Source organism: Theobroma cacao, chromosome 9 (genome assembly GCF_053813885.1).
Source record: "Theobroma cacao isolate CCN51 chromosome 9, ASM5381388v1, whole genome shotgun sequence".
Classification (NCBI taxonomy): domain Eukaryota; kingdom Viridiplantae; phylum Streptophyta; class Magnoliopsida; order Malvales; family Malvaceae; genus Theobroma; species Theobroma cacao.
The window spans coordinates 12,411,218-12,433,528 of record NC_142647.1 but is presented as its reverse complement, the minus strand read 5'-3'; the positions used below and the strand labels follow the sequence as shown (position 1 = coordinate 12,433,528).

At 32.6% G+C, this 22,311-nt stretch overlaps 1 protein-coding gene and 1 long non-coding RNA gene across 2 annotated transcripts; both read right to left on the bottom strand.

Moving 5' to 3' along the window:
- Nucleotides 1-1,601: 1,601 nt before the first annotated feature.
- LOC148760729 (uncharacterized) lies at nucleotides 1,602-3,396 on the bottom strand. Its single transcript, XR_016028225.1, has 3 exons — nucleotides 3,300-3,396; nucleotides 2,590-2,669; nucleotides 1,602-1,721 (listed from the first exon to the last, which is right to left on the bottom strand). It is a non-coding gene; the product is annotated as an uncharacterized LOC148760729 (long non-coding RNA).
- Nucleotides 3,397-12,739: 9,343 nt separating this feature from the next.
- On the bottom strand, nucleotides 12,740-14,150 carry LOC18589239 (putative xyloglucan endotransglucosylase/hydrolase protein 23). Its single transcript, XM_018126653.2, has 3 exons — nucleotides 13,792-14,150; nucleotides 13,508-13,701; nucleotides 12,740-13,412 (listed from the first exon to the last, which is right to left on the bottom strand). Exons 1-3 carry the CDS (start codon nucleotides 14,137-14,139, stop codon nucleotides 13,022-13,024), a joined length of 933 nt encoding a protein of 310 aa, XP_017982142.2. The 5' UTR covers nucleotides 14,140-14,150; the 3' UTR covers nucleotides 12,740-13,021.
- Nucleotides 14,151-22,311: the final 8,161 nt, after the last annotated feature.

The window sequence follows — 22,311 nt, the reverse complement described above, 5'->3', positions numbered from 1 at the left end:
TGAAAATTATTTTACAAGAAAATAGTTTATTTTATTGAATATTTTTATCATATTCAAATTGTCAAATTTTCACTTCAAATGAACGTTTTAGATACTTAATTTTTTTTAATCATTAAATATATATTTTTGGCTTACCTACTACATTTTTAGCAAGTTTCGAGGTTTTCGATAAAAATGACGAAAATGCCCCTGTGAGCAAAAAAAAAAATATGTTATGTTATGATTTGGAAATGATTTGTAATCCTTCGTATTTTGATTATTTGATAACTATTGCTCACCGGGGAAGTGCGAAAGCTGATACGAGAGCCTTGCGAGGTTTCGATCGACATTTGGGGTGAAGAATGTTTGTCGAGGCTTCGCGGCGGTTGTCACGGGCTCGATGGGGAGTTCCGGATCGTGACATTTTTAGTAAGAAATTAAATCAATTGCATTGTTTTTTAAACAAATGCATCATGATTTCCAAGTTCTCCTTATCGATTGTTTGTTCCCTTCTTATGTTCACACACTGAGTTTATACTCACCTTTTTCAAATTAATGTTTTCAAATTAGGAGGTAATTGAGACGTAGATTGAGGTGTCCACGTACGTCCATCTTTTGGCAGGTATCAATGGCATTAAGTAGTTGCCCCTTCACTATGGTCACTCCGCTGGAAGTCTCGAGTCCTTTTTGTTGAACATAGTACCCTGATGTAAATTGTTAAGACATATATATCTTAAGTAATAGATGTTTATGTTGATTAATGTTGCCACTACGAGATGGCACGGATGACATTATTTTGAATCATATAAATGTGAATATATGGTTTCGATAGAAAAGTATTAAAATTCTCGTTAATAAGAATTACGAAATACGGCTGTAAGAACGAATGATGAAATCGATGAATGGAGTCATATAGATAGGCTTGCTTGGGCTTAGTGGGCTATGTTCATTGAGTCCATGTGTCGGTCATGGCCTAGAATTTGGGTCGTGACAAGAATCCAGTATGACTTATGAAGTCCAAACTTTGTCTGGGTCATTATTAAAAGGGGAATGGGATTTAATGGACATGCCCAATGTTTAGGCTCTTTAATGGAAATAGGTTCTAACAATTAACGTGGAGGTAAAATGTCACGACCCGGAACTCCCCATCGAGCCCGTGACAACCATCGCGAAGCCTCGACAAATATTCTTCACCCCGAATGTCGATCGAAACCTCGCAAGGCTCTCGTATCAGCTTTTGCACTTCTCTGGTGAGCAATAGTTATCAAATATCAAAATACGAAGGATTATAAATCATTTTCAAATCATAACATAACATTTTGTTTTCTGGCTCATAGGGGCATTTTCGTCATTTTTGTCGAAAACCTCGAAACTTGCTAAAAATGTAGTAAGTAAGCCGAAAATATATATTTAATGATTTAAAAACAAATTAAATATCTAAAACATTCATTTGAAGTGAAAATTTGACCATTTGAATATAATAAAAATATTCAATAAAATAAACTATTTTCTTATAAAATAATTTTCATAAAACTATCGGTACATAATTCTTATAACGTAAAAGTTAATTATATTTATATATACTATAAAGCAAATAACCAAAGCATAAAATTTCTTTTACAGTGACACGTGGGCCCACATCTAACCAAAATGCATCGGAAGTTGGAAACCTACAGCTTTTACCGATTCGAGTCCAAATGAAAGTCCTTGTCAAAGTCAGCTAACTATGGAATTCCCTGAGCCTGAAATGTGAGGAAATGAGGGTGGTGAGATTATAAAATCCCAGTGAGTAAACATATACCATCTAAACTATCTAAAGTCGAGTAAATGGAGACAATTAAAATAAATCATCATACTGTAATTTCATTACCTTTCAACTCATTTCAACCAAATAAAATCAATCCATAAAAATCGAGAAATCAACTTGGCTTATGAATTTCTTAAAACTTTGGCTCGTGCCAAAACTCATACTCGGTGATACCTTACGCAGGGCATCTAACCGAGTCCGCCAAGGCTGTTAAAATCTTGTATACACTTAAAATATATTTTAGTTTGAGAAAAATACAGCCGTTCCTTAGCGTTGGCTGAGTTCCCCTTCACGTGGTGGTTTGGCGTGAAGTGAACCCTAAGCTATACCCTAGGAGATACCCTACACGCCTCTCCGTTCGAGGTAATAATATAATGGAGTTTACCGTGCTCCTCTAATAGGCTGGTCCACGGAACCCCCTCTGCAGTAAATAATTAATATATAATCCACCAATCAATAAAATTCATTCTAGCATGACATGACAATTTATTGCAACCTAGCCTCTCAAGGCTGAATACACAGTATAAATAATTCTAACATCGAAATCAGTTTAGCCATTCATGCTCATTTATTATCATAAGCCATTCAATTCAAAACCATAAATTTGCAACACAAACTAGCAGTCTCCAATTACTCTATTTTCAAAACCAATATTCGATTTTCCAGAAAATTTATAAAATCATTTTATAAAATCACAATTTCTCTTAAAACATAGCAATTTACCATTTAAACTCATTTTTCATAAAATCACACAGTTGTATAAAACTACTCTAGATAATTAAGACGATAATAAGTTCACTCACAGTTCTAGGAGTCGATGTACTCCTAATCTCAGTCTCCAAGCACAATCTCTGTACTTTTACCAGTGTACTTTGTTCACCACCTATCCACAATGTATAATACATAATTTACCACATCAATACTTGACCATTATAAAATCAATTCAGGCTCGGTATATACGCATGATATGATATACAACTTATCCGACAACCGCTTAAATGCAGTGTTGACCTAATTCGGCCTATTATCTCCAATTTAACTCTAAATCAATTCTTCTCACTTTCTACACTCCAATTATAACTAAATTACCTCCATGACTGTGAATGAGATTCAATTTATCAGTCTCGATAGCAAATTATGAAAATACCCCTAGTGGGTAAAAATTGTATTTTTGCTCCAAAAATTTCCATTATTTTTCTAGGCTCATAATTCATCATTATTCATCATAATTCCTCAAATAAACATCAAGATCATCAGCCAATATTTTCCTAGAAAATTTGGCCAATAATGGTAATGGAGGAAAATAAATTCTTTTCTTGTTGTTTTGTTCCTAAATATGCTAAACTAACTTAAAACACTAACATAACTTAAAATCAAATTAATCTAACAACTTTCTCTCTCCTAACCCATTTTTTCAGAATTAAATTCATCATGAAAACATGTAATTTAATCATGGAAAATAAAGAGAAATGCTTAGGAATAAGAAAACTCAAGCTTAATAGAACAATCTCACCTTTTTCACTTAATTTCCTTGAAAATTCACACTTTTTCTTTGATTTTCTCTCTCTAGGGTTTTGTTTTTGTTTTCTCTCTCTTCTTGCTGGTTTGGCCGGCCATGGGGTGGAAGATGGGCTGATTTTATGCCTTTTTATAAAGAAATAATAAAATAATAAAGGTATGACACATGGCATCATGTCATTGGCCCGTTTTTAAAATTTTAAAAATTTTAATCCTTTTTATCTCCACCACACAATTAGTCAATGGTCAAAATGAGGATAAAGGAAGATCATGTGCTGGAAAAATGTCCTGGTGGTGGAAAATTACAATTTTGCCCCTGGGGTGACAAAATTACCATTTTACCCTTTTACTCCAAATTATACTGAAATTAAAATTTTTCACTTCTAAACCTCAAATCCTACTCCAATAAGTCAAATTATACTCCAATAAGTCAAATGGGGCCAAAAAAATCTTTTCTAAAATTCTCATTTTGTCCCCAAGTGGCAAATGACCATTTTGCCCCTAGATAGCAAAAATTCCGATTTGACTCCAAATTGATCCTCGAACTCCGAATCACCAGATTAAACCATTCTGGGACTTTAAAATTCTTAATTTCATCGTAAATTCTCTATTTAATCTAGTTCGAGGCTTAAATCAACTTTATTGTACCTCTGGGTACAATACCGACTTTTGTAAAGTTTTCGGGACTCTCCTAGCATGCAAACATGCTTTCCATCACATGTATGTCATGATAAATATTTTTTTATAAAGTCGGGCTTGTCATCTTCTCCCCCACTTGGATCAACCATATGATCCTTCTTGATGACTGATTTCGACATCCGGCTAAATATTAATATTTTAAAATTATTTCATTAATAAAATATTATTTTATTCTAAAAATTTTATCTTGTCTCCTTGGTACCCAAAATACCTTATTATGCCTCACTTGACTTCCAAATCGCCTTTTATCTCACAAATTCTCCTCCGATAAAATTATTATTATTTTATTGTTATTTTCTCACTTGCGGAATATTTTATCTTAAACTACTCCTTTCGTCTTTTATCACTTCTAAATATTTTAATTGACCTCAATTTGCATTCGATCAACTTTATTTATCACCATATCAAAGTATGGGGTATTTCATAAAATAGATCAAACAAGATTAATATTAACAAATCAAAATTAGGAATGAACTAAAATGAAGAGCATTCTGGACGCAAAAAGAATAAAAATAAATAAAATAAAAGAAACAAAAGAACCAAAAAGAAAAAAGAAACAGCTCAGCAAGGTGTGTTTGCACCTTGCCAAGGACAGCCTTACCATGCTAGATGTGAATTTTTCACATCTGGCAATGGCCTCATGATGTTGGGATGCCACAGGTGGTTGCATCGAAGGGTAGCTATAGAATTGCCCTTTTCTTTAAAAAAAAAAAAAAGAGGTCAATTTTTTAAGAAACCTTAGGAGCTTAATTTCAAAAAAAGAACCTTAGCAACAACCAATTTTAGAAAGCAAAAACCCTAAAAATCCCTTGAAAAGAAACCTAAAAATCCTAACTTTTACCCTAGCAGCTCTTTGAACAAAAATCCCTAGAAACCTTTGCAAGAAAAATCTCTAGAGCTAAAACCCAAAACTAAGAAAAACCCTAGCTTTCACTACCAGCCGTATACAACCACAATCAAAATCACATAAAATAGCAAAGAAAAACAAACAAAAAAGAAAAACACAAAAAGCCTTAGGACAAGCTAAACACTAAAATAAGGGAATGGGGTTTTTTTTTTTTGCATTTTTGGAGTTAGGGGAGCGAGGTATCAAGGGCTTTCATTTTTTCATCTAATGAAGAGAGAAACAGCATAAACCAGAGTAGGATTTGGGTGAATGGAGGCTTAGGATTTTATTTAGAGAAAGGGGTGAAAGTGTTGTCGGGTAAAAAGAGAAAATAAAAGGAGGAAATGAAGAGAGATGAGGAAAAGAATGGATTTATACCTAATGTTATGGGTTGAAACAATGTCGTTTTGGAAGAGTGGAGGGGAAGTAATCTTAACCCAAAATGGCGTAGTTTTGAGAGAGGAAAGGGAGCTACTATTGTAGGCACCAGATAATGTGTTTTAGGGAGAAGACTTGATGGGTTGCAGCAAAATCGGACCCTTCCACAAGCTGATAACTTGGGCCACTCCTAGCCTAGTAAGGTAAAAACCCTTTTTCCCATTTCTTTTTGGATCAGTTGGTTTGTTTTATTTTAGATCTAGCCCATTTTACTTAGTAATAAATGTATTTTGGTGATGTAGGTTTAATTAAAATCATTTTTGGGAAATGTCATAAAAAAATTTTAGATGATAGTTTAATGTTAGGAGATTAAAACAAACGAAAAATATAAAAAAAAATGTTTTAAGTATGTTTAGCTATAAAAAGAACATAGACTTGGATTAAAAGTTAGTATTAAAACTAGGTTTAGGAAACTAGAATGTATACATATATAAATAGAAAGTAAATGTCAAAATATAAAATATGTTCATGGTGATAGATTTAGCCAAGGTAAAAATATAGAACTAAGTAAGTAATATAATATCTAGTTAGGAAAAACTAATTTACCTAAAGGAAAATATATGAGTATGTAAAAACATATAAGATAGTTAGTCATAGGAAAAATAGACTAGGAAATAAACTAAAAAACTATAATAATAAAATAGATAATCACATAAAAATGAATTAAGTAAATAGATGGAAATATATCTAATAAAAATAAGTTAGGTATGTAATAGAAATAAAATGTTTAACTATACAAATTTTTATATATAGGTGTATGTAGAATATAAAATAATATAACATAGTATAAAATTGTAAATATTAAAAATAGAGTGGTTGATTAGATTAAATCCAATGATGGAATTTCATCCGAAAAGGCAAAAAGTTGCTATTTTCGAGATGACTTTTCTAGGAATGGGATTCAATTAGGGTTTTTTTTGAAGTGTCAGGATAAATCCTAAGTTTGTATTATGATATTCTAATTAACTCAAGAAACCACCTTAAAATTCATAAAAGAAAAAAATACATATAATGTTCTATCTAAATGAAGATTGATATAGTTATTTATTAATTTGAACATTTGTTACAAATAAAAAAATTAATTGTTTATTCAATAAAAAATGTATAGTGCAATAAAATATATTAACTCATAATATTAATTAAAAGTTATCGATTTACATAGAATGTTTCTAAAAAAGGATATAAAAGATATAATAATAAATGAGGTGTTAAATTACATTAAAGTATTTAATATATTGTTGAACAAAATTATAAACGCGCTCATGTGACATCTTTCATAATTTTATTTTGGCATAGCATATGACGTTGTTTATTTGTCAATAGGACGAGAACCCTGATGATGAGAATTTCTCGAAAGACTTGTAGAGACAAGTCCTTCTAGGGATATCCCTAGATGTGGAAGACTTCGAGACTTCACCTATGTCACGACCCGGCACTCCCTTCGAGCCCGTGACAACCACTGCAAAGTCTCGATAGACATTCATTATCCGGAATGTCAACCGAAACCTTGCAAGGCTCTTGCATCAGTTTTTCACTTCCCCTGTGAGCAATAGTTACTAAATATCGAGTTTTAAGAGAATATAAACTATTTTAGATAAAAAAACAATCAAAATAAAATTTTTGCCACATAGGGATAATTTGATCATTTTTACCCAAAAATTTCGAAACTTGGACAACATATAGTAGAAAGATATCCATTTCTAATCAAAAATAAATTTTTGTAATCTAAATCATCCATTTGGAGTGAAAAGTTGGCTAATTAGACTAAATAAAAATATTCGATAATATATTCTATTTTCTTATAAAACAATTTTTATAGAACTATGCATAAATAATTTTTGTAGCGTAATAACAAAATAAATTCATACACATAGTGATACAGTAAACCAGGTATTCAAAATTATCCTACAGTGGCATATGGACCCCGAGATAACCAAAAGTGTGCAAGAATGTAGACTTACGATTTCCAAGGAAGTAAGTCCCAAAGAGATCCTTGATGAAATCGACTGCCTACAGACTATCCTGAACCTGAAATGATTAAAAAGAAAGGGTGAGTTTTCATAAACTCAGTGAGTAAACAAAGTCCGTCATTAACTTCTAAAGCCGAGTAAATGGAGACAGTTAACTTTTCATCATACCATAATCCACAACATTTTGTACTTGTTTCAAATCATATAAAACAACACATTTCATTATAATACGCATCACGACTTATGATTTTCTTAAAAATTTGGCTCGTACCAAAAATCATACTCGGTGATACCTTGGCCGAGGCATTCAATTGAGTCCGCCAAAGTTATTAAGTTAACAAATACTCATAAAAACATAGTTTAGCCATCCCTTGGCGTTGGCAGAGTTCATCCTCAAGTGGTGGTTCGGCGTGAAGTGAACTTTATCGTAACTTAGGAGATATCCTTCGCGCCTCTCATACTAAGGTAAATATAACAGGGTTTACCATGCCCCTCTAATGGGCTAGTCCACGGAAACCCACGTACTGTAGTAGCTAATTAAATAACCCACCAATTAATAAAATTTTGACAACATAACGTGGCTAACATAATACTACCCAGCCTGTCAAAGGAAAACAAACAATTTATATATTTCACAACCCAAAACTCAGCCACATATGTCATCACGTATCAGTTCATAAATCATCAATTCCAAACATAGGTACGTAAACTTAAATATATAGGCAACATCAAAGGTTGGTCTCCACATACTCACATTTTCAAAAAAAACATTATTGATTTGTAAAATAAGTCATAAACCTTATTCCTTAAATCGATTATTAGTCATAAAACATAAAATTCATTATGTTCAATATTCTTAAAATCATAAAAACAATTGTAAAAATACTCTAGATAGATAAGATGAACAGTAGTTACTCTCTTTGACGAGAATTTACAACATTCCTAGTCTTGATCCTCGGGTGCAATACATTTGCCCTTATCCGAGGGCTCACCACCTATACATAATGTGCAATAGGAAATTTAATATACTTATGCTAAATTGTCACAAAACTATTCTATGTTCTATATGAATGCATGCAATGAAATGGGAGGTGTTCGGCCTATCGCGCATTATACACTATTTAATCGGTCTAAACATCCAATTCGGTTCCAATTAATTTATTGCACTTCTAGTACTCCCCAAAATTCCACACACTTCAATAAAAATCTATTCTAAGTGCAATTACCAAAATATCCCTCATTATTGTGCAAATTGCTAACTAACGGGAGTAAAATTTTTCGGTACTCGTTTTCGATTTTCGGTATTCCTAAGCACCAAATACAATCTAAAGGGCATGAAAAACTACCAAATTCATCATCAAACCTCACCCATAAAATTTGGCCAAGATAGGTTTTATAATGGGCATGTGGATTTCTTGCTTAATTTTCATACTAAATGTTACTAAACACCTAAAAACACTAAGTTACCTTGAAATTCAACTAAATTCATTACCAACTTTCTCTCTCTAAATTTGGCCAGCATATTGCCCCTCATGAAAATTTGAATTTAATTCATGGAAAATGGAAAAGAATACATGGGCAAGATGAATTTCAAGCTTAAGATTAAAAATCTTACCTTTAATCACCAATTTCTTGAAAATTCAACAAAGTTTCCTTAGTTTTTCCTCCCTAGGGTTTTTCTTTTCTTTTCTTCTCTTTTCTGCAGGTGCTGGTCGGCCTTCAAATTTTGAGTGGAAGAGTATGGGCTGGTTTTTAAATGGTAATATAAAAATATTTAATTTTTGACACATGTCACTTTTTTATTGGTCCACTTGTTTTAACTTAATTTTTAAGCCTTTTCTCACCACCACAAATGCTCTAATACTTATCCATAGCATAAAATATTAATAGGTAAAATTCTGGAGCTTGACAAATGTCATGGTGGTGTAAAATCGTAAAATTCCAATTTTACCCTTATGGACCCGAAAAATGACATTTTTGCCCTTATGCTCGAAATTGAAAATTTTCACTTCTCAATCTCAACTTATACTCCAATTGGTCAAACTTGATCAAAATTTTTATCCAACTTTCCAAATTTGCCCTTGGATGGCAAAATTACCATTTTGCCCCTATGGTATGAAAATTTCTAATTGACTCCAATTTAATCCTCGAACTCCAAATCACCATATTAAGTCATTTTGGGGTTTTAAAATTCTCAATTTCATCTTAAAATTCTTATTTGAACTAGTTTGAGGCTTTAAATTAACTTAGTTGCATAATTAGTTACGATACCGATTATTTAACTATTTCTAAGGCATTCTAACATGCAGATGTGTCATCAAGTATATGGATGTTATGATGGTATATAATGGAGTAGGGCTTGACAACCTAAGCGTTAGAATGGTCTATGAATGATTTTTCAATACGAGGTTTTTGCTACTCATTATTTAAGATTGGTAAATCATGACATCATTTCATAACTACATCATGTGCATCAGTAAAACTGAATAAAATGCTTTAATTTGCTAATTTAATAAAGAATAAAATAAATAAACAGGGATTAGGGAAACATAACAATAAAATCAATGGTTTATGTTATAATAGGATAACATATGATTAAATAGTATCATTCGTGGAACGGGCGTCACGAGAGTGCTAATCCTTCCTTATGCGAAATCGTACTCCTGAACCCAACTCTAAAAATTCACAGACTAGTTTATTGTTCTTTAGACGGACCTAAAATCAATTTAGGATTTTGTCGAATAAAACCAATTTAACAAGTGACCAATCGCATCTAGACAAAAAAAATTTGTGGTGACTCCTAACACATTTTTTCATGTCTAGTGATCAGATTCTCGGACTCGCACGTTACAACAGGAGAATCATTTGAACGATTTATCTCTCTTCTTTTAAAAAATTTGTCAATTGTTTTTAACTTACCCATAGTTTAATTAAATCTGAAAAAAAAAAATGCAGCCAACATCTAATATTTTTATTTATTTATATTTAAACTTAAAATATCAAATATAAAACTACAATGTATAAAATATAAATACTTAAATACGAAATACAAGATTTTACACAATAGTTAAATAATATAAATAAAAAGTAGAAGGTAAAAGAAAACTTTACCTCCTCTTAATTTTACACAATAGTGGTGAGTGGTTTTTGTCTTTCTTTATCCAAATTCACAGGTTTATAAATCTTTCTTGAAGAATGAAGTATGCATCAATGGTGAGTTACCAGAAAAGAGTAATAAAAATAAAAAGACACAAAAGAAAAGAGAAAAAGAAAAAGAGAAAGAGGTGAGGAGAAACTTAATTAGAGTAATGTTAAGTAAGTTTGTGAAATTGTTTTATTATTTTTTATTTATATTAATTATTAAATAAAAAATTATTTTATGTGAGTCATTAAAAATATATAATAAATAAATATTTTAAAAAATTTTGGAGAAGCCATTGACAAAATATATATATAAAAAATATTTTTATAAATTTTGGGGTGGAAGGGCACACCCTCCCCACATTGTTGGCTTACCCTCCGCCCCTATTGCTGACCTTCTTCCAAAGATTACGATGATCCCTAGGTTATCCCCCTCGACCCGAGAACATTTTTTAGCATGCTGGTTTGAGTCAGGTATGCCTTCTCGAGGTCCTTGATAGGGATGTCAACGGGTACCCTATTATAGGGTACTCCATAAAAGGGTTCGGGTAGGGTTCGGGTAGTGATTTCACTACCCAAATAGGGTTCGCGTACCACCCGTTAGGTACCCGTTACCCGAACCCGATTAATATTTATAAATATTTTATTATTATTTTAATAATTAAATTAAAAATTTACAATTTCTATCAACTTTACAAGCAATTATTTTTTGTTAAAAACTAACAAAAATATGAAAAGTATGGTTACTCTAATTATTAATATGATGACATTAATATATTTAAATTAAAAAATTATTAGATTGTTAATTATGTTTAAATAATTTGAATATTATATCATATTATAAAAGAATATAATTACTATTATATATATACTTTTAATATACATATATTTACTTTTTATTTTGTGTTAACATTACAAAAATTATGACTTATAAAATTATTAATTATAATATATATACCATTATTTATATAATCTTATAATATATATACTTAAAGAAAGCTTTTGAGATTAGAATAGTTTTAGAACCTAAATGTTTTTTTTTAGTTTCATGAAATTAAGAACAAATCCTTATAATTAATTAAATTCATTCATGAAATATTATTATTAATTAACTTATAATGTCTTTTAATATATATAGTTTATATATTGTGTTAATTTATAAGAAATATAATTACTATTTTATATATTAAAATATTTTTTATGTATGCTTGTGTGTATATATATATATATGTACTTTAAATATAAATATATTTACTTTTTATTTTGTATTAACATTGCAAAAATTATAACTCATAAAATTATTAATTACAGTATATATACTTTTATTTATATAAACTTATAACATATAAATCTAAAGAAAAGTTATGAGATTAGAAAAGTTAATTGGGTAATTGGGTACCATGAAGAAGATTTTAATAATTTTTTAATTTAATTGGGTATTTAAACGGGTTAGGATAATTATAGGGTAGTAAGAATGTATTAGGGTTAGGGTTAGGGTTAAGGTAATAATTTTTAAATTATTTGGGTAGTTAATAGTATTAGAATAGTTAATTTTTAATAAGATTAGGATTCAGATATCTCGAAATTATAAAATATCCAACCCGTTGACATCCCTAATCCCTGACATTGACATCAGTTGGGCTTTCTGTTGCATCCTTGAAGAGAGCCCACCATAGTTGTGGGCTACATAGTTGAGGCTAGTAAAAAATCGCCCCATACATCAGCCCTGTCCACCAAAGCATCTAGGCGTCGCGCTCTACCTTCATCCTCTTGAGTGACACCCACCCTCGATGTCCTATGTTCAAGGAGGCTTGGGTGTTCAGCCTCTTTAGACTATTCACCATTTTTCCTCGCCGTAATGTGTCTCCTCTATCTATCTGGTAATTCCTTTTATCTCCGATGGCCTCCAACTCTTCTGTCCCGGCATTTCAGATTGATTCATCAGACGATTTGGAAATGCTTACCCATTCGTCGGTACCAGATGATGCCATTAGAATGAACAACACAATCTAGGTAAACTTCACACACAAACACATGATATTTGTCCTCCTTGATTCCCAACACTATTTCCTCTTCAATTCTTTTGTGTCCGGTCTGTGTGTATGAGCATAGCAGCTGTCTCGACAGACAACAGATTCATTGTATCTTCTGCCAAACTATCAAATTCCACAAACATCTTAGCAATATTTTGGAATGTGGAAAAATTCCACCCATGAATCGGTATGCCACTTGGTGAAATTAAACTCCTATGTTTGCCAACCTCCACTTTTGGGGACCATTCCTCAATCTTATCACACCATGTTGATGATTCAATCCATTGCTCATTTTGCATTGTATTCATCACTTCCAAATTTTCAAGAACAATGAGATTTAATTTCTGAGTACAAAATAGGCAGTTACAAAGTCCTTATTTCAAAATTGTACACTAGACAGAAAAAATAAAAAACAAATACATCAAAGAGCCAACTCTTTTACAATCGGGGGAAAGCAATCCTCATGTTTTCAGTGAAAGTGGGTTGAAAAAGGGAATAATAGAAGCCATATTGGTGGAGGAAGTGAAGAAAAGGATGGTAGGCTGTGTTTTTAGAGTATGTTGGCAAAGGCACATTCTGTTGGAAGGCCTTCGGGGAATCGCTTTGTATCTGTGCAGTAATTGTACACCATGTAATTATCCTGCACCCATCTCATCTGCCCTTTCTTTGCAAAATCAAGCTCTTCCCAAAACCATGCATTTTTGTTTGGCCTGCAATAAGATGATCCGGATGACCAGACGCAAGCATCGGCATTGAAGTTCCTATAGGAAGCTTTGAAAGGGGCTTGACTCCAATCTGCCTTGACGAGTCCACCTCTAGTTGCCCAGTCATCAGCATTCCAAAGTGTAGAGTATAACCTCATTTTCTGTTTGTTCGGAAATGGAACCCCAAGAAACTCCAGGTTCTTGAACTCTCTAATGGGGATGCCATCAACGTAGAATCTGAGATACATTAAACATGTAATAGAATGAATATTTGTAGGAAAAATGTTGCAGATTCCAGGTTTACAGTAGAATTCCTATGCATGCATGCTTACAAAATGCGCTGGGGATTCCAAAGGATGGAGTAGTTGTGAAAATCTGCAGTGGGGTCAAACCATAGGTAGAATTGCTGCTCTCTGTTGCCCTTGCCTTGGCAGAATACATTAGTATGGAGAATGTAAGGCTGTCCACTTACATTCCCCAAGAATTCAAAATCTATCTCATCCCAAGTTTCACCTTTTGAGGATAACTGCAGCACATACGGAGAAATTAATTGAGAGGTTATGCCAATAAAAATGAAATTGTGACAGCTTCTATATACATAAAATAAAAGACTTACGTAATAGGCAGTTACTGTGCCAGCAGAATTGCCAGGGACAAGCTTGAGCTGCATATCGATCTTTCCGAATAGATATTCATTCTTGGACTGGAACCCAGAGCCAGAGGTTTTGTCCAGAGATAGGGTGAGCAGATTGCCACCATCGTGAATCTGAGCTCGGCCATCTCCCCATACGGTGTCACAATTTTGGTAGAAGTTATCAGCAAAGGCAGCCACCAAGAAATTGATCAGCAACAATAAAACCACCCTAGCGGATGCACTTGAAGGAGAATGAAATGCAGCCATTTTCTTGATGTATGTTCTCGTGGTATGTGCTTGGCTGCAGAAAATGATTTTGGCTGTTACCATCGGGGGTTGAATTGATTGAGGTAGCATTTATACATAAGACAGTCAGAGATGCCAGGCAGGCGCGGATGTAAGGTTCATTGTTTATCTACACGAATATGAGTGGTAAGAGGGGGATGTGGCAGCAACTACTAGGCTTTCTGTAGCCAGTTTCTCTCACTGGCGTCATCAGTATCAAACATGAAACAAACAAACGCGGTTTTTAGCAGAGAAAGGGTCAGGAATCTAAAAATTCATGATTACTTCTGCCGTCTCCACCAACCTCTCCTGTGTGGTAGTCAACTCTAATAATATATACTAGTTAACTTTTAAGTTTTGGCCATTTAATTGACCTACTTGTTAGCTCAATTAATCCAAGCCTAATTAATTTATGAGTTCAAGGTCAACAAATATGCTCTGCGACTAATTGATGCAGCGATTGCCAGATCAGTGACGCCATATTTATAGTCATTAAGTTAGTTTTCAGTAGAATTTTTGTTTTAGTTCTTTTATTTCTGTTTCACTTTGCTTTTAAATCATTGTGAAGCATCTTTTCTGTATTATTGACCTAATTAAAGTTCTAACGTGATGGAGCACTTGTCACAAACTAATAATTAATAGAGCCTAGCTTCATGCTACCCGGTATATAAGCTCTTGAAGCCTGTATAACTGTTCCTATTACCATGATTTTGAATCCGATGTGATTACTTCTTTTAGTTTCCTTTTCGTTTTGCTTAATGTCTTATCCATTATATTTGGGGCAAACGATTTGCTAGGTCTGCTATGCAAATGCTATTTTTCTTTCCCTTTTCACAAGTGTGATGATAACTTTAATTAGATATCTAGTTGCTATTACTCTTGAGCTGTGATGATATTTTTGGATGTGGTTTTTATTGCTCTTGAGCATGTCCTTAATTCATACCAATACACATGGTCTTTGTCAGAGGTGGCCCAATACGTTCAAAGACATAAAACGAAATATTCAAATGAAGCTTTTTTTTAATTAAAATTAAAAAAAATTATTTAAATTTTAATCTTCTAACTTTTTGAGATGCAAAATTTTTAATTAAACTTTTATAATTAAGTTCTTCTAATATTTCTTTTTCAATTGATGATATAGCCAATCTATTTAATCTTTCTTGAGACATTGTTGATTATAAATAAGACTTTATTAATTTTAGTTTTGAAAAACTTCTTTCTCCTGAAGCAACTGTCAGTTAAAAATCTACTACGCAAGTATACGTATCGAATAGATAGTATATTAGCAAACAGAGTATCGATTCCACAGATAATTGATTTAAAATTTTACTAAGGACTAAAATTAGAACAATTTAATCTTATCTAAACACTCAAAATTAATTGATCAACTAAACTAATTAACTAAAATTTAAACCAACAAGAAAAATAAAAAATAATAATAACTAAAGAAAATATCAAATCAAACAAGCGTAGGATTACAATATCCCTCACACTTTATCTAAATCTTACCTCTCTTTCTTAACTTATTTCAATGGGTTAAATTGCTAACTTAGAGTCCTAAATTATTTATAAGGGTCTTCCGACTCATCTTATAAAAATTATATATTTTATCCAAAATACTATATTCCTATGTGAATTGAAATTAAAATGGATTCATTAAGTTCAGGTTTTAATCTGGCTACATATGGCCTATAGGTATATCCTTAACCTATACGCAAATCAATTAATATGATCATATGCTATCCCAATTTTATTCTACTCTAAACTCCCTTTCCCACGTTTGTTTAGGTTCCTAGATCAATTTAATTGGTGGTCAAGCAATTAAAAGCATCAAGAATAAATTGGAATAGACAATTCAAATCCCATTAAAAATAAGTAAGAAAGAGATTAAAAATTTAGATTACATGTGAGTTCAATTGCAATCCTAGAAAAAGAAAATTAGCTACTCATAATTGTAAAATAAAATAACATTGTATAAAATTCAACCATTGAAAGTAACAAGAACAATAAAAGCCAAGGAAGAAAACAAAACAATATTTGCCGCCTTGATCTCCAAGTTTCAGCCTTAACTTCTAGCTTCTTGTGTCACGACCTGGAACTCCCCTCTAGCCCGTGACAACCGCCGCGGTTCCCCGATGGGCACTCATATCCCAGAATACCAACCGGAACCCCGCAAGGCTTAATATCAGTTTCTCATTTCCCCCGGTGAGTAACCATTGCCAAATTTTATGTTCTAAAGGATTTTGAGTTATTTCCAACTTAAAACTGATAAAATAAAAATTTTTGTCTCATAGGGGCATTTTGGTCATTTTCCACTGAAAATTTCAAAACTAGATAAAAATGTAGTAAACAAGTATTAATCGCATAATTCACAATTAAAAATAAGTTTAGGCATCTAAAACCTTTATTTAAAATAGAATTATAATTATTTGAATATAATAAGAAGATAAAACGAAATATTCAACAAAATATTTTATTCTTTTATAAACAGAAAATTTGGAGTTATACGTAAATACTTTTTGTAACGTAAAAACAAAATAAATTCATTCATACTATAGCACAATAAACTATTAAATTTACAATATCAAGTGGGCCCATAATAACTAAAATTAAAGAAGTTGTGAACCTACAGTTTGGAAGATGCAATCCAATGAAAATCCCCGATGGAACTAGCTATTTACAGCCTACTCTGATCCTGAAATAGGTGGAAAGGAGAGTGGTGAGATTATAAAATCCCAGTGAGTAAACAAATACCATTTAAATTAGCTAAAGCTGAGTAAAAGGAGATAATTAAAATATTTCATCATTTTAAGTATTTCACAATTTGAAAATTCATCCAAACCCATGCAAACGATTGTATTTCATTTAATTTCTCATTAGGGCTTATGACTTCCATAAACATTTGGCTCATGCCATCAAATAGTACTCGATGATACCTTGATCAGAGGCGTACACTCGAGCCCGCCAAGGCTGTTAAAAAGTTTCGTATACACGTAAAACATATTTTTAGTTTGAAAAACACAGTCATTCTTTGGCGTTAGCTGAGTTCATCATCACAAGGTGGTTCGGCGTGACGTGAACTCCGTCCATACCTCAGGAGATACTGTGAAACCCTGTCAAGCTCGATTAAAAGACGGTATTGTACCGAGTGGTACAACTAAGTTAAATCGAGCCTTGAACTAGTTCAAATAGAAATTCTAAGAGGAATTTGAAATTTTTAAAACCCACAGAATGGCTTAGAATAGTGATTCGGAGTTCAAGGTCCAATTTGGAGTCCATCAGAAAAATTGACTGATTACGGACAAAACGGTCATTTTACCATTTGATGATAAAATAGAGTTTTTAGCCAAGATTTGATCACATTTGACCAAGAATAATTATATGAGATATAATTATGATTATTGGAGTATAAAATGATGTTTAGCAGTGAAAAATTATGATTCTCGGTATTTTTGGAGCACAAGGGTGAAATGGTAATTTTGCCACTAGAGGACTAAATGGGAATTTTTATAAAATGATTTTTGCCCCATTTGGTTAATATTGATCAATATTAGTGTTAGTTGAGGTTGAAAAGTATAAATAATGTGATTTCGGTACATTTCGGAGTATAAGGGTAAAATTGTAATTTTTCCGTTCCGGGGGCAAATCGGTAAATTTTTCGCCCAAGCACTTGTCAAGACTAAGGGATTTTAATTGTGGTAGGATTGGATAAGTACCAGATTATTTGTGGTGGAAAATTAAGAAGAAAAAGTCAAAAAGTTAAAAAAATTAGGCCAATAAGCATGTGACACGTGGCATGCTTGATTATTTTATTATTTTCTATAAAAATCAGCCCATTAAATCCCCAATTCTCTCACCAAATTCTGCCTAGGCAACCAGCAACAAGAACAAAGGAAGAACAAAGGGAAAAACAAGAAAACCTAGGTGAAAATTCAAAGAAAAAGTGAAGAAATCAAGGAAACAAGCTAGGTAAGTTAGAATTTCTTTAATTCTCCTTGATACCTAGCTTACCCATGCTTTTGTTCTTGATTTCCATGGTTGAATATTGAGTTATTATGATGAATTCAATTCTGAAAAATGGGTATGGAAGAGGAATTGTTGTTGGAATAATTTGATTTTAGACTATGTTAGTGTTTAGAGATAGTTAAGCATGGTTATGAACAAAAACACAAAAGAAATATTCAATTTCTCTAGGGTTCCTTGTTGGTCGAACCATGAGGGCTGAATATCAATGGGGGATTGTTTTTATTTCAAGGAAAATGGTTTGAAAAATGATGAATTAAGGTGAAACGGTTATGTAGAAAAATTTTTGGTGCTAGTGCACCAAATGACCGAATTTTTCTATAAGAAACTGTGAGGGTTCTAATGCTGAATTTGACTTTATTTAAATGGTATGTGGTAAATTAAGGTATTAGAGGAGAAATGGATTAATTTGGAGTGAAATTGGACACATTGGCCAATTTATCGGATGAAAAATCGACTTAGGCCAATACCAAGTCTAGATGGCTACCCGTGCATTTTTCATTTTATATCATATATATATCGAGCCTGAAATAGCTTATGACTGTTAGACACAATTTAATTGGAATATGTGTAATGGATTATGGCTAGGTGGTGAGCCATTGGATACGAGTAAAGGATTGTACTCGCGGACTGAAAATAGGAGTATTTCTACTCCTAATACCGATGAGTGGACTTGCATTTCAAACTTGTTTTGGGGAATATGAAAGATTCTATCCAACTTGTATTAGAAAATGTACCTTGGGAACAAGCTTTTAGTAAAATGATTTTATATTGTGAAAATGTGCTATACAATGGTTTATGTGTTATCACAATATGATAAAATGCATGATATGCATTGGATGCTTCTTTGCATGTTGATTTGGACCCGGCTATGTGCGAGTAGGAGTGCACATAAGTCGTTGCTGACCCGGCTATGTGTGAGTGGAAGTGCACATAAGTCGTTGCTGACCCGGCTATATGAGCATAAGCCGTTGCATATAAGATGATGATGATGGGATGGTGTGCATGATGATGATGATGGGATGGTGTGCATGTTGATGATGGGTATATGGTTGTAAATGCAAATATGTAAGCATTTGTTTTGTTGAAATTTGGAAGTTTACATGTGTTACATGTTGCTATTGTTATTTTAGCAAGATGACTTGTTTTAAGGGAAAAAGGAGACTTTTTCCTTTATGTTCTGGTTCTTGCTGCAGCGAGAATGAAGTTCGCTACAGCAAGAAACTTTCTGTCTATTTTGCTAACTTGTGGGTTTTTTCCATATTTTTCATTTCTTTGGTACCATAGTTGAGCATGGATTTTTGTAAAGTGATTTACTCATGTGGGGTTTACACGAGGGGTTTCAAGGAGCTAAAACAATTGCATGGTTTTGAGAAAATGAATGCATCATGATTTTGATAAACATTCCTTATGGTATGCTTGTTCCCTTCTTGTTCACTCACTGAGTATTGTACTCACGTTTTATAAAAAAATTCATGTTTTCAGATCAGGTGACTGTTGGACCCTAGATCGAGGAGTCCCCGTAGTGCATCTCCTGGGTATATGTCTGGCATTCGATAGTAATCCCTCTTATTGTAAATGTCTCCGCTGGAAGTCATGGGTCCTTTTTTATTGTGAATACAATCTAACAATGTGAATATGTGTATGCAATGTAAATTGCTAAATACATGTCTGGTATAGTGCATGTATATTATTATCGATAATGCCATTGTGTTTTGGCTATGTTCACACCAGGGAAAATGGGTGTGTGTGTATGCATGATATAATAAATTTGTTAAGCAAAGGTAAATGGATAGGCTTGCTTGGGCTTAGTGAGCTATGCTCATTGAGCTCATGCGCCGATCATGGCTCGAAAAATTGGGTCGTGACAGATACCCTACGCGCCTCTCCGATCGAGGTACATATATATATCCGAATTCTGTACCCCTCTAATAGGCTGGTCCACAGAATCCGCCTACTGTAGCAAACTAAACCCACTATACAATAAATTCAATAACATGATATGACAATTATTGTAATTCACGGCCTTTCAAGGCTAAATACATATTTCATATATTTTAACACAAATATCAATTCAACCATTCATGCAAATATTATCATAAGCCATTCGATTTCAAATCATAAATTTACAATGTAACAAGTAGTCTCTAATTACTCTATTTTTCAAAATCATTATTCGATTTCAAGACAATTTATAAAATCCTTTCATGTAAATACATTTTGTTTGTAAAACACAAAGATTTACCATTTAAACTCCTTTTCATAAAATTTCACCAAAATTGATTAAAAACATACTTTAGATAATAAAAATGATGGTAAGGTTACTCACAGTACTACGAGTTCGATATACTCCTATTCTCGATCTTCGGGCACAATCTCTTTACCCTTATTAGAGGGCTCACCACCTATACATCATACGTGACACGAATTTCAATACATTGTGTCAATTTATCATAAACTATTTCAGGCTCTCTAAATCTAAATGAATGCATGCAATGGGGTGCAAAATGTCTGATTAATCACTTAAATGTGATATTTAACTTAAGTCACACTATAATCGGCCTAATGGGCTAAAATCTCCAATTTCACTCCAAATCAATTCTTCTCACTTTCTACACTCCAATTATACCTAAATTACCTCAGTGATTGTGAATAAAATTCAATTTATCAGTCCCAGGTCAATAATCACACATGTCTACACATTAGGTAAAAATTTAAATTTTCACACTAAAAGTTCCCATTTAATTCTAGCCTCACCAAACATTAAATATCACCCAAATATCATGAAATATCATCAATTTCAGCCACAATATTCTCCCTCGAAAATTCGGCCAATAATGGTGATGGGGGAAAATGAATTCTTTTCTTGTTGTTTTGTTTCTAAATATGCTAAACTAACTAAAAACACTAACATAACTTAAAATCAAATCAATCTAACTTCATTCTCTCTCCATACCCATTTGGGCAGCCATGAATTCACCATGAAAACATGAAATCTAACCATAGAAAATAAGGAGAAAAGCATGGGAAAGGTAGATCACAAGTCAAAATCAAGAATTTTTACTTTTGATTACTTGATTCCTTGAAATCCCACACTTTTTCTTTAATTTTCCAACCTAGGTTTCTTGTTTTTCTTTTCCTCTCTTTGTTCTTGCTATGGCCAGCCACATGAAGAGAAAATAAGCTGATTTTTGCTGATTTTAAAGCTAAAAAAATAAATTGATATTAACTTGACACATGTCACCATCCCATTGGTCCATTTTTAATTTCTTAACTATTAAGTTTTCTCTCTCCACCACTTAAATTCCTTCAATTATGCATGATAGTATTGGATAAAATCCATGTGCTGGATAAGTGTCGGGTGCATAAAATTACAATTTTGCCCCTAAGGTGGCAAAATTATCATTTTACCCCTATGCTCCGAAAATACCGAGATTACAATTTTTTTCACTTATCAACCTCAAATTATACTCCAATGAGTCAAATGTCATCAATCTTGATCAAAAACTTCTTCTAATATTTCAATTTTATCCTCAGGTGACAAAATTACCATTTTACCCTTGGATAGTGAAAATTTTGGTTTGACTCCAAATTGATCCTCGAACTCTAAATCACCATATTAAACCATTCTAGAACTTTAATATTCTTAATTTCATCTTAAATTCTCTATGTGATCTAGTTCGAGGCTTAAATCAACTTTGTTGTACCTCTAGGCATAATACCGACTTTTGTAAATTTTTCGGGACTCTCCTAGCATGCAAACATGCTATCCATCACATGTATGTCATGACAAGTATTTTTATAGAGTCAGGCTTGACATCTTCTCCCTTACTTGGGTCAACCATATGATCCTTCTTCATGACTGATTTCGACATCCAGCTAAATATTAATATTTTAATATTATTTTATTCTAAAAATTTTATCTTGTCTCTTTGGTCCCCAAAGTTCCTTATTATGCCTCAATTCGCATCCGACCAACTTTATTTATCACCATATCAAAGTATAGGGCATTTCATCTTGAATCTCTCAAAAGTTGTCTCATCTAATGTTGTTAAACATATCCTATTTATACTAATAGCTTAACCTAAAGTTCTTTAAGCTGACCTAGGGTTTAATTGGGCTTAAAAGTGTAATGAGAGGTCCAAGAAATCAATTGTCAATCTTTACAAATTTCCATTCTCGGCATAGTACATT

Coding starts and splice junctions, on each gene's coding strand:
- LOC18589239 (XM_018126653.2), bottom strand. CDS start 14,139: ATGGTAACAGCCAAAATCATTTTCTGCAGCCAAGCACATACCACGAGA. Junction 13,702..13,791: donor GCACAGTAACTGCCTATTAC/GTAAGTCTTTTA, acceptor TATGTGCTGCAG/TTATCCTCAAAAGGTGAAAC. Junction 13,413..13,507: donor TGGAATCCCCAGCGCATTTT/GTAAGCATGCAT, acceptor AATGTATCTCAG/ATTCTACGTTGATGGCATCC.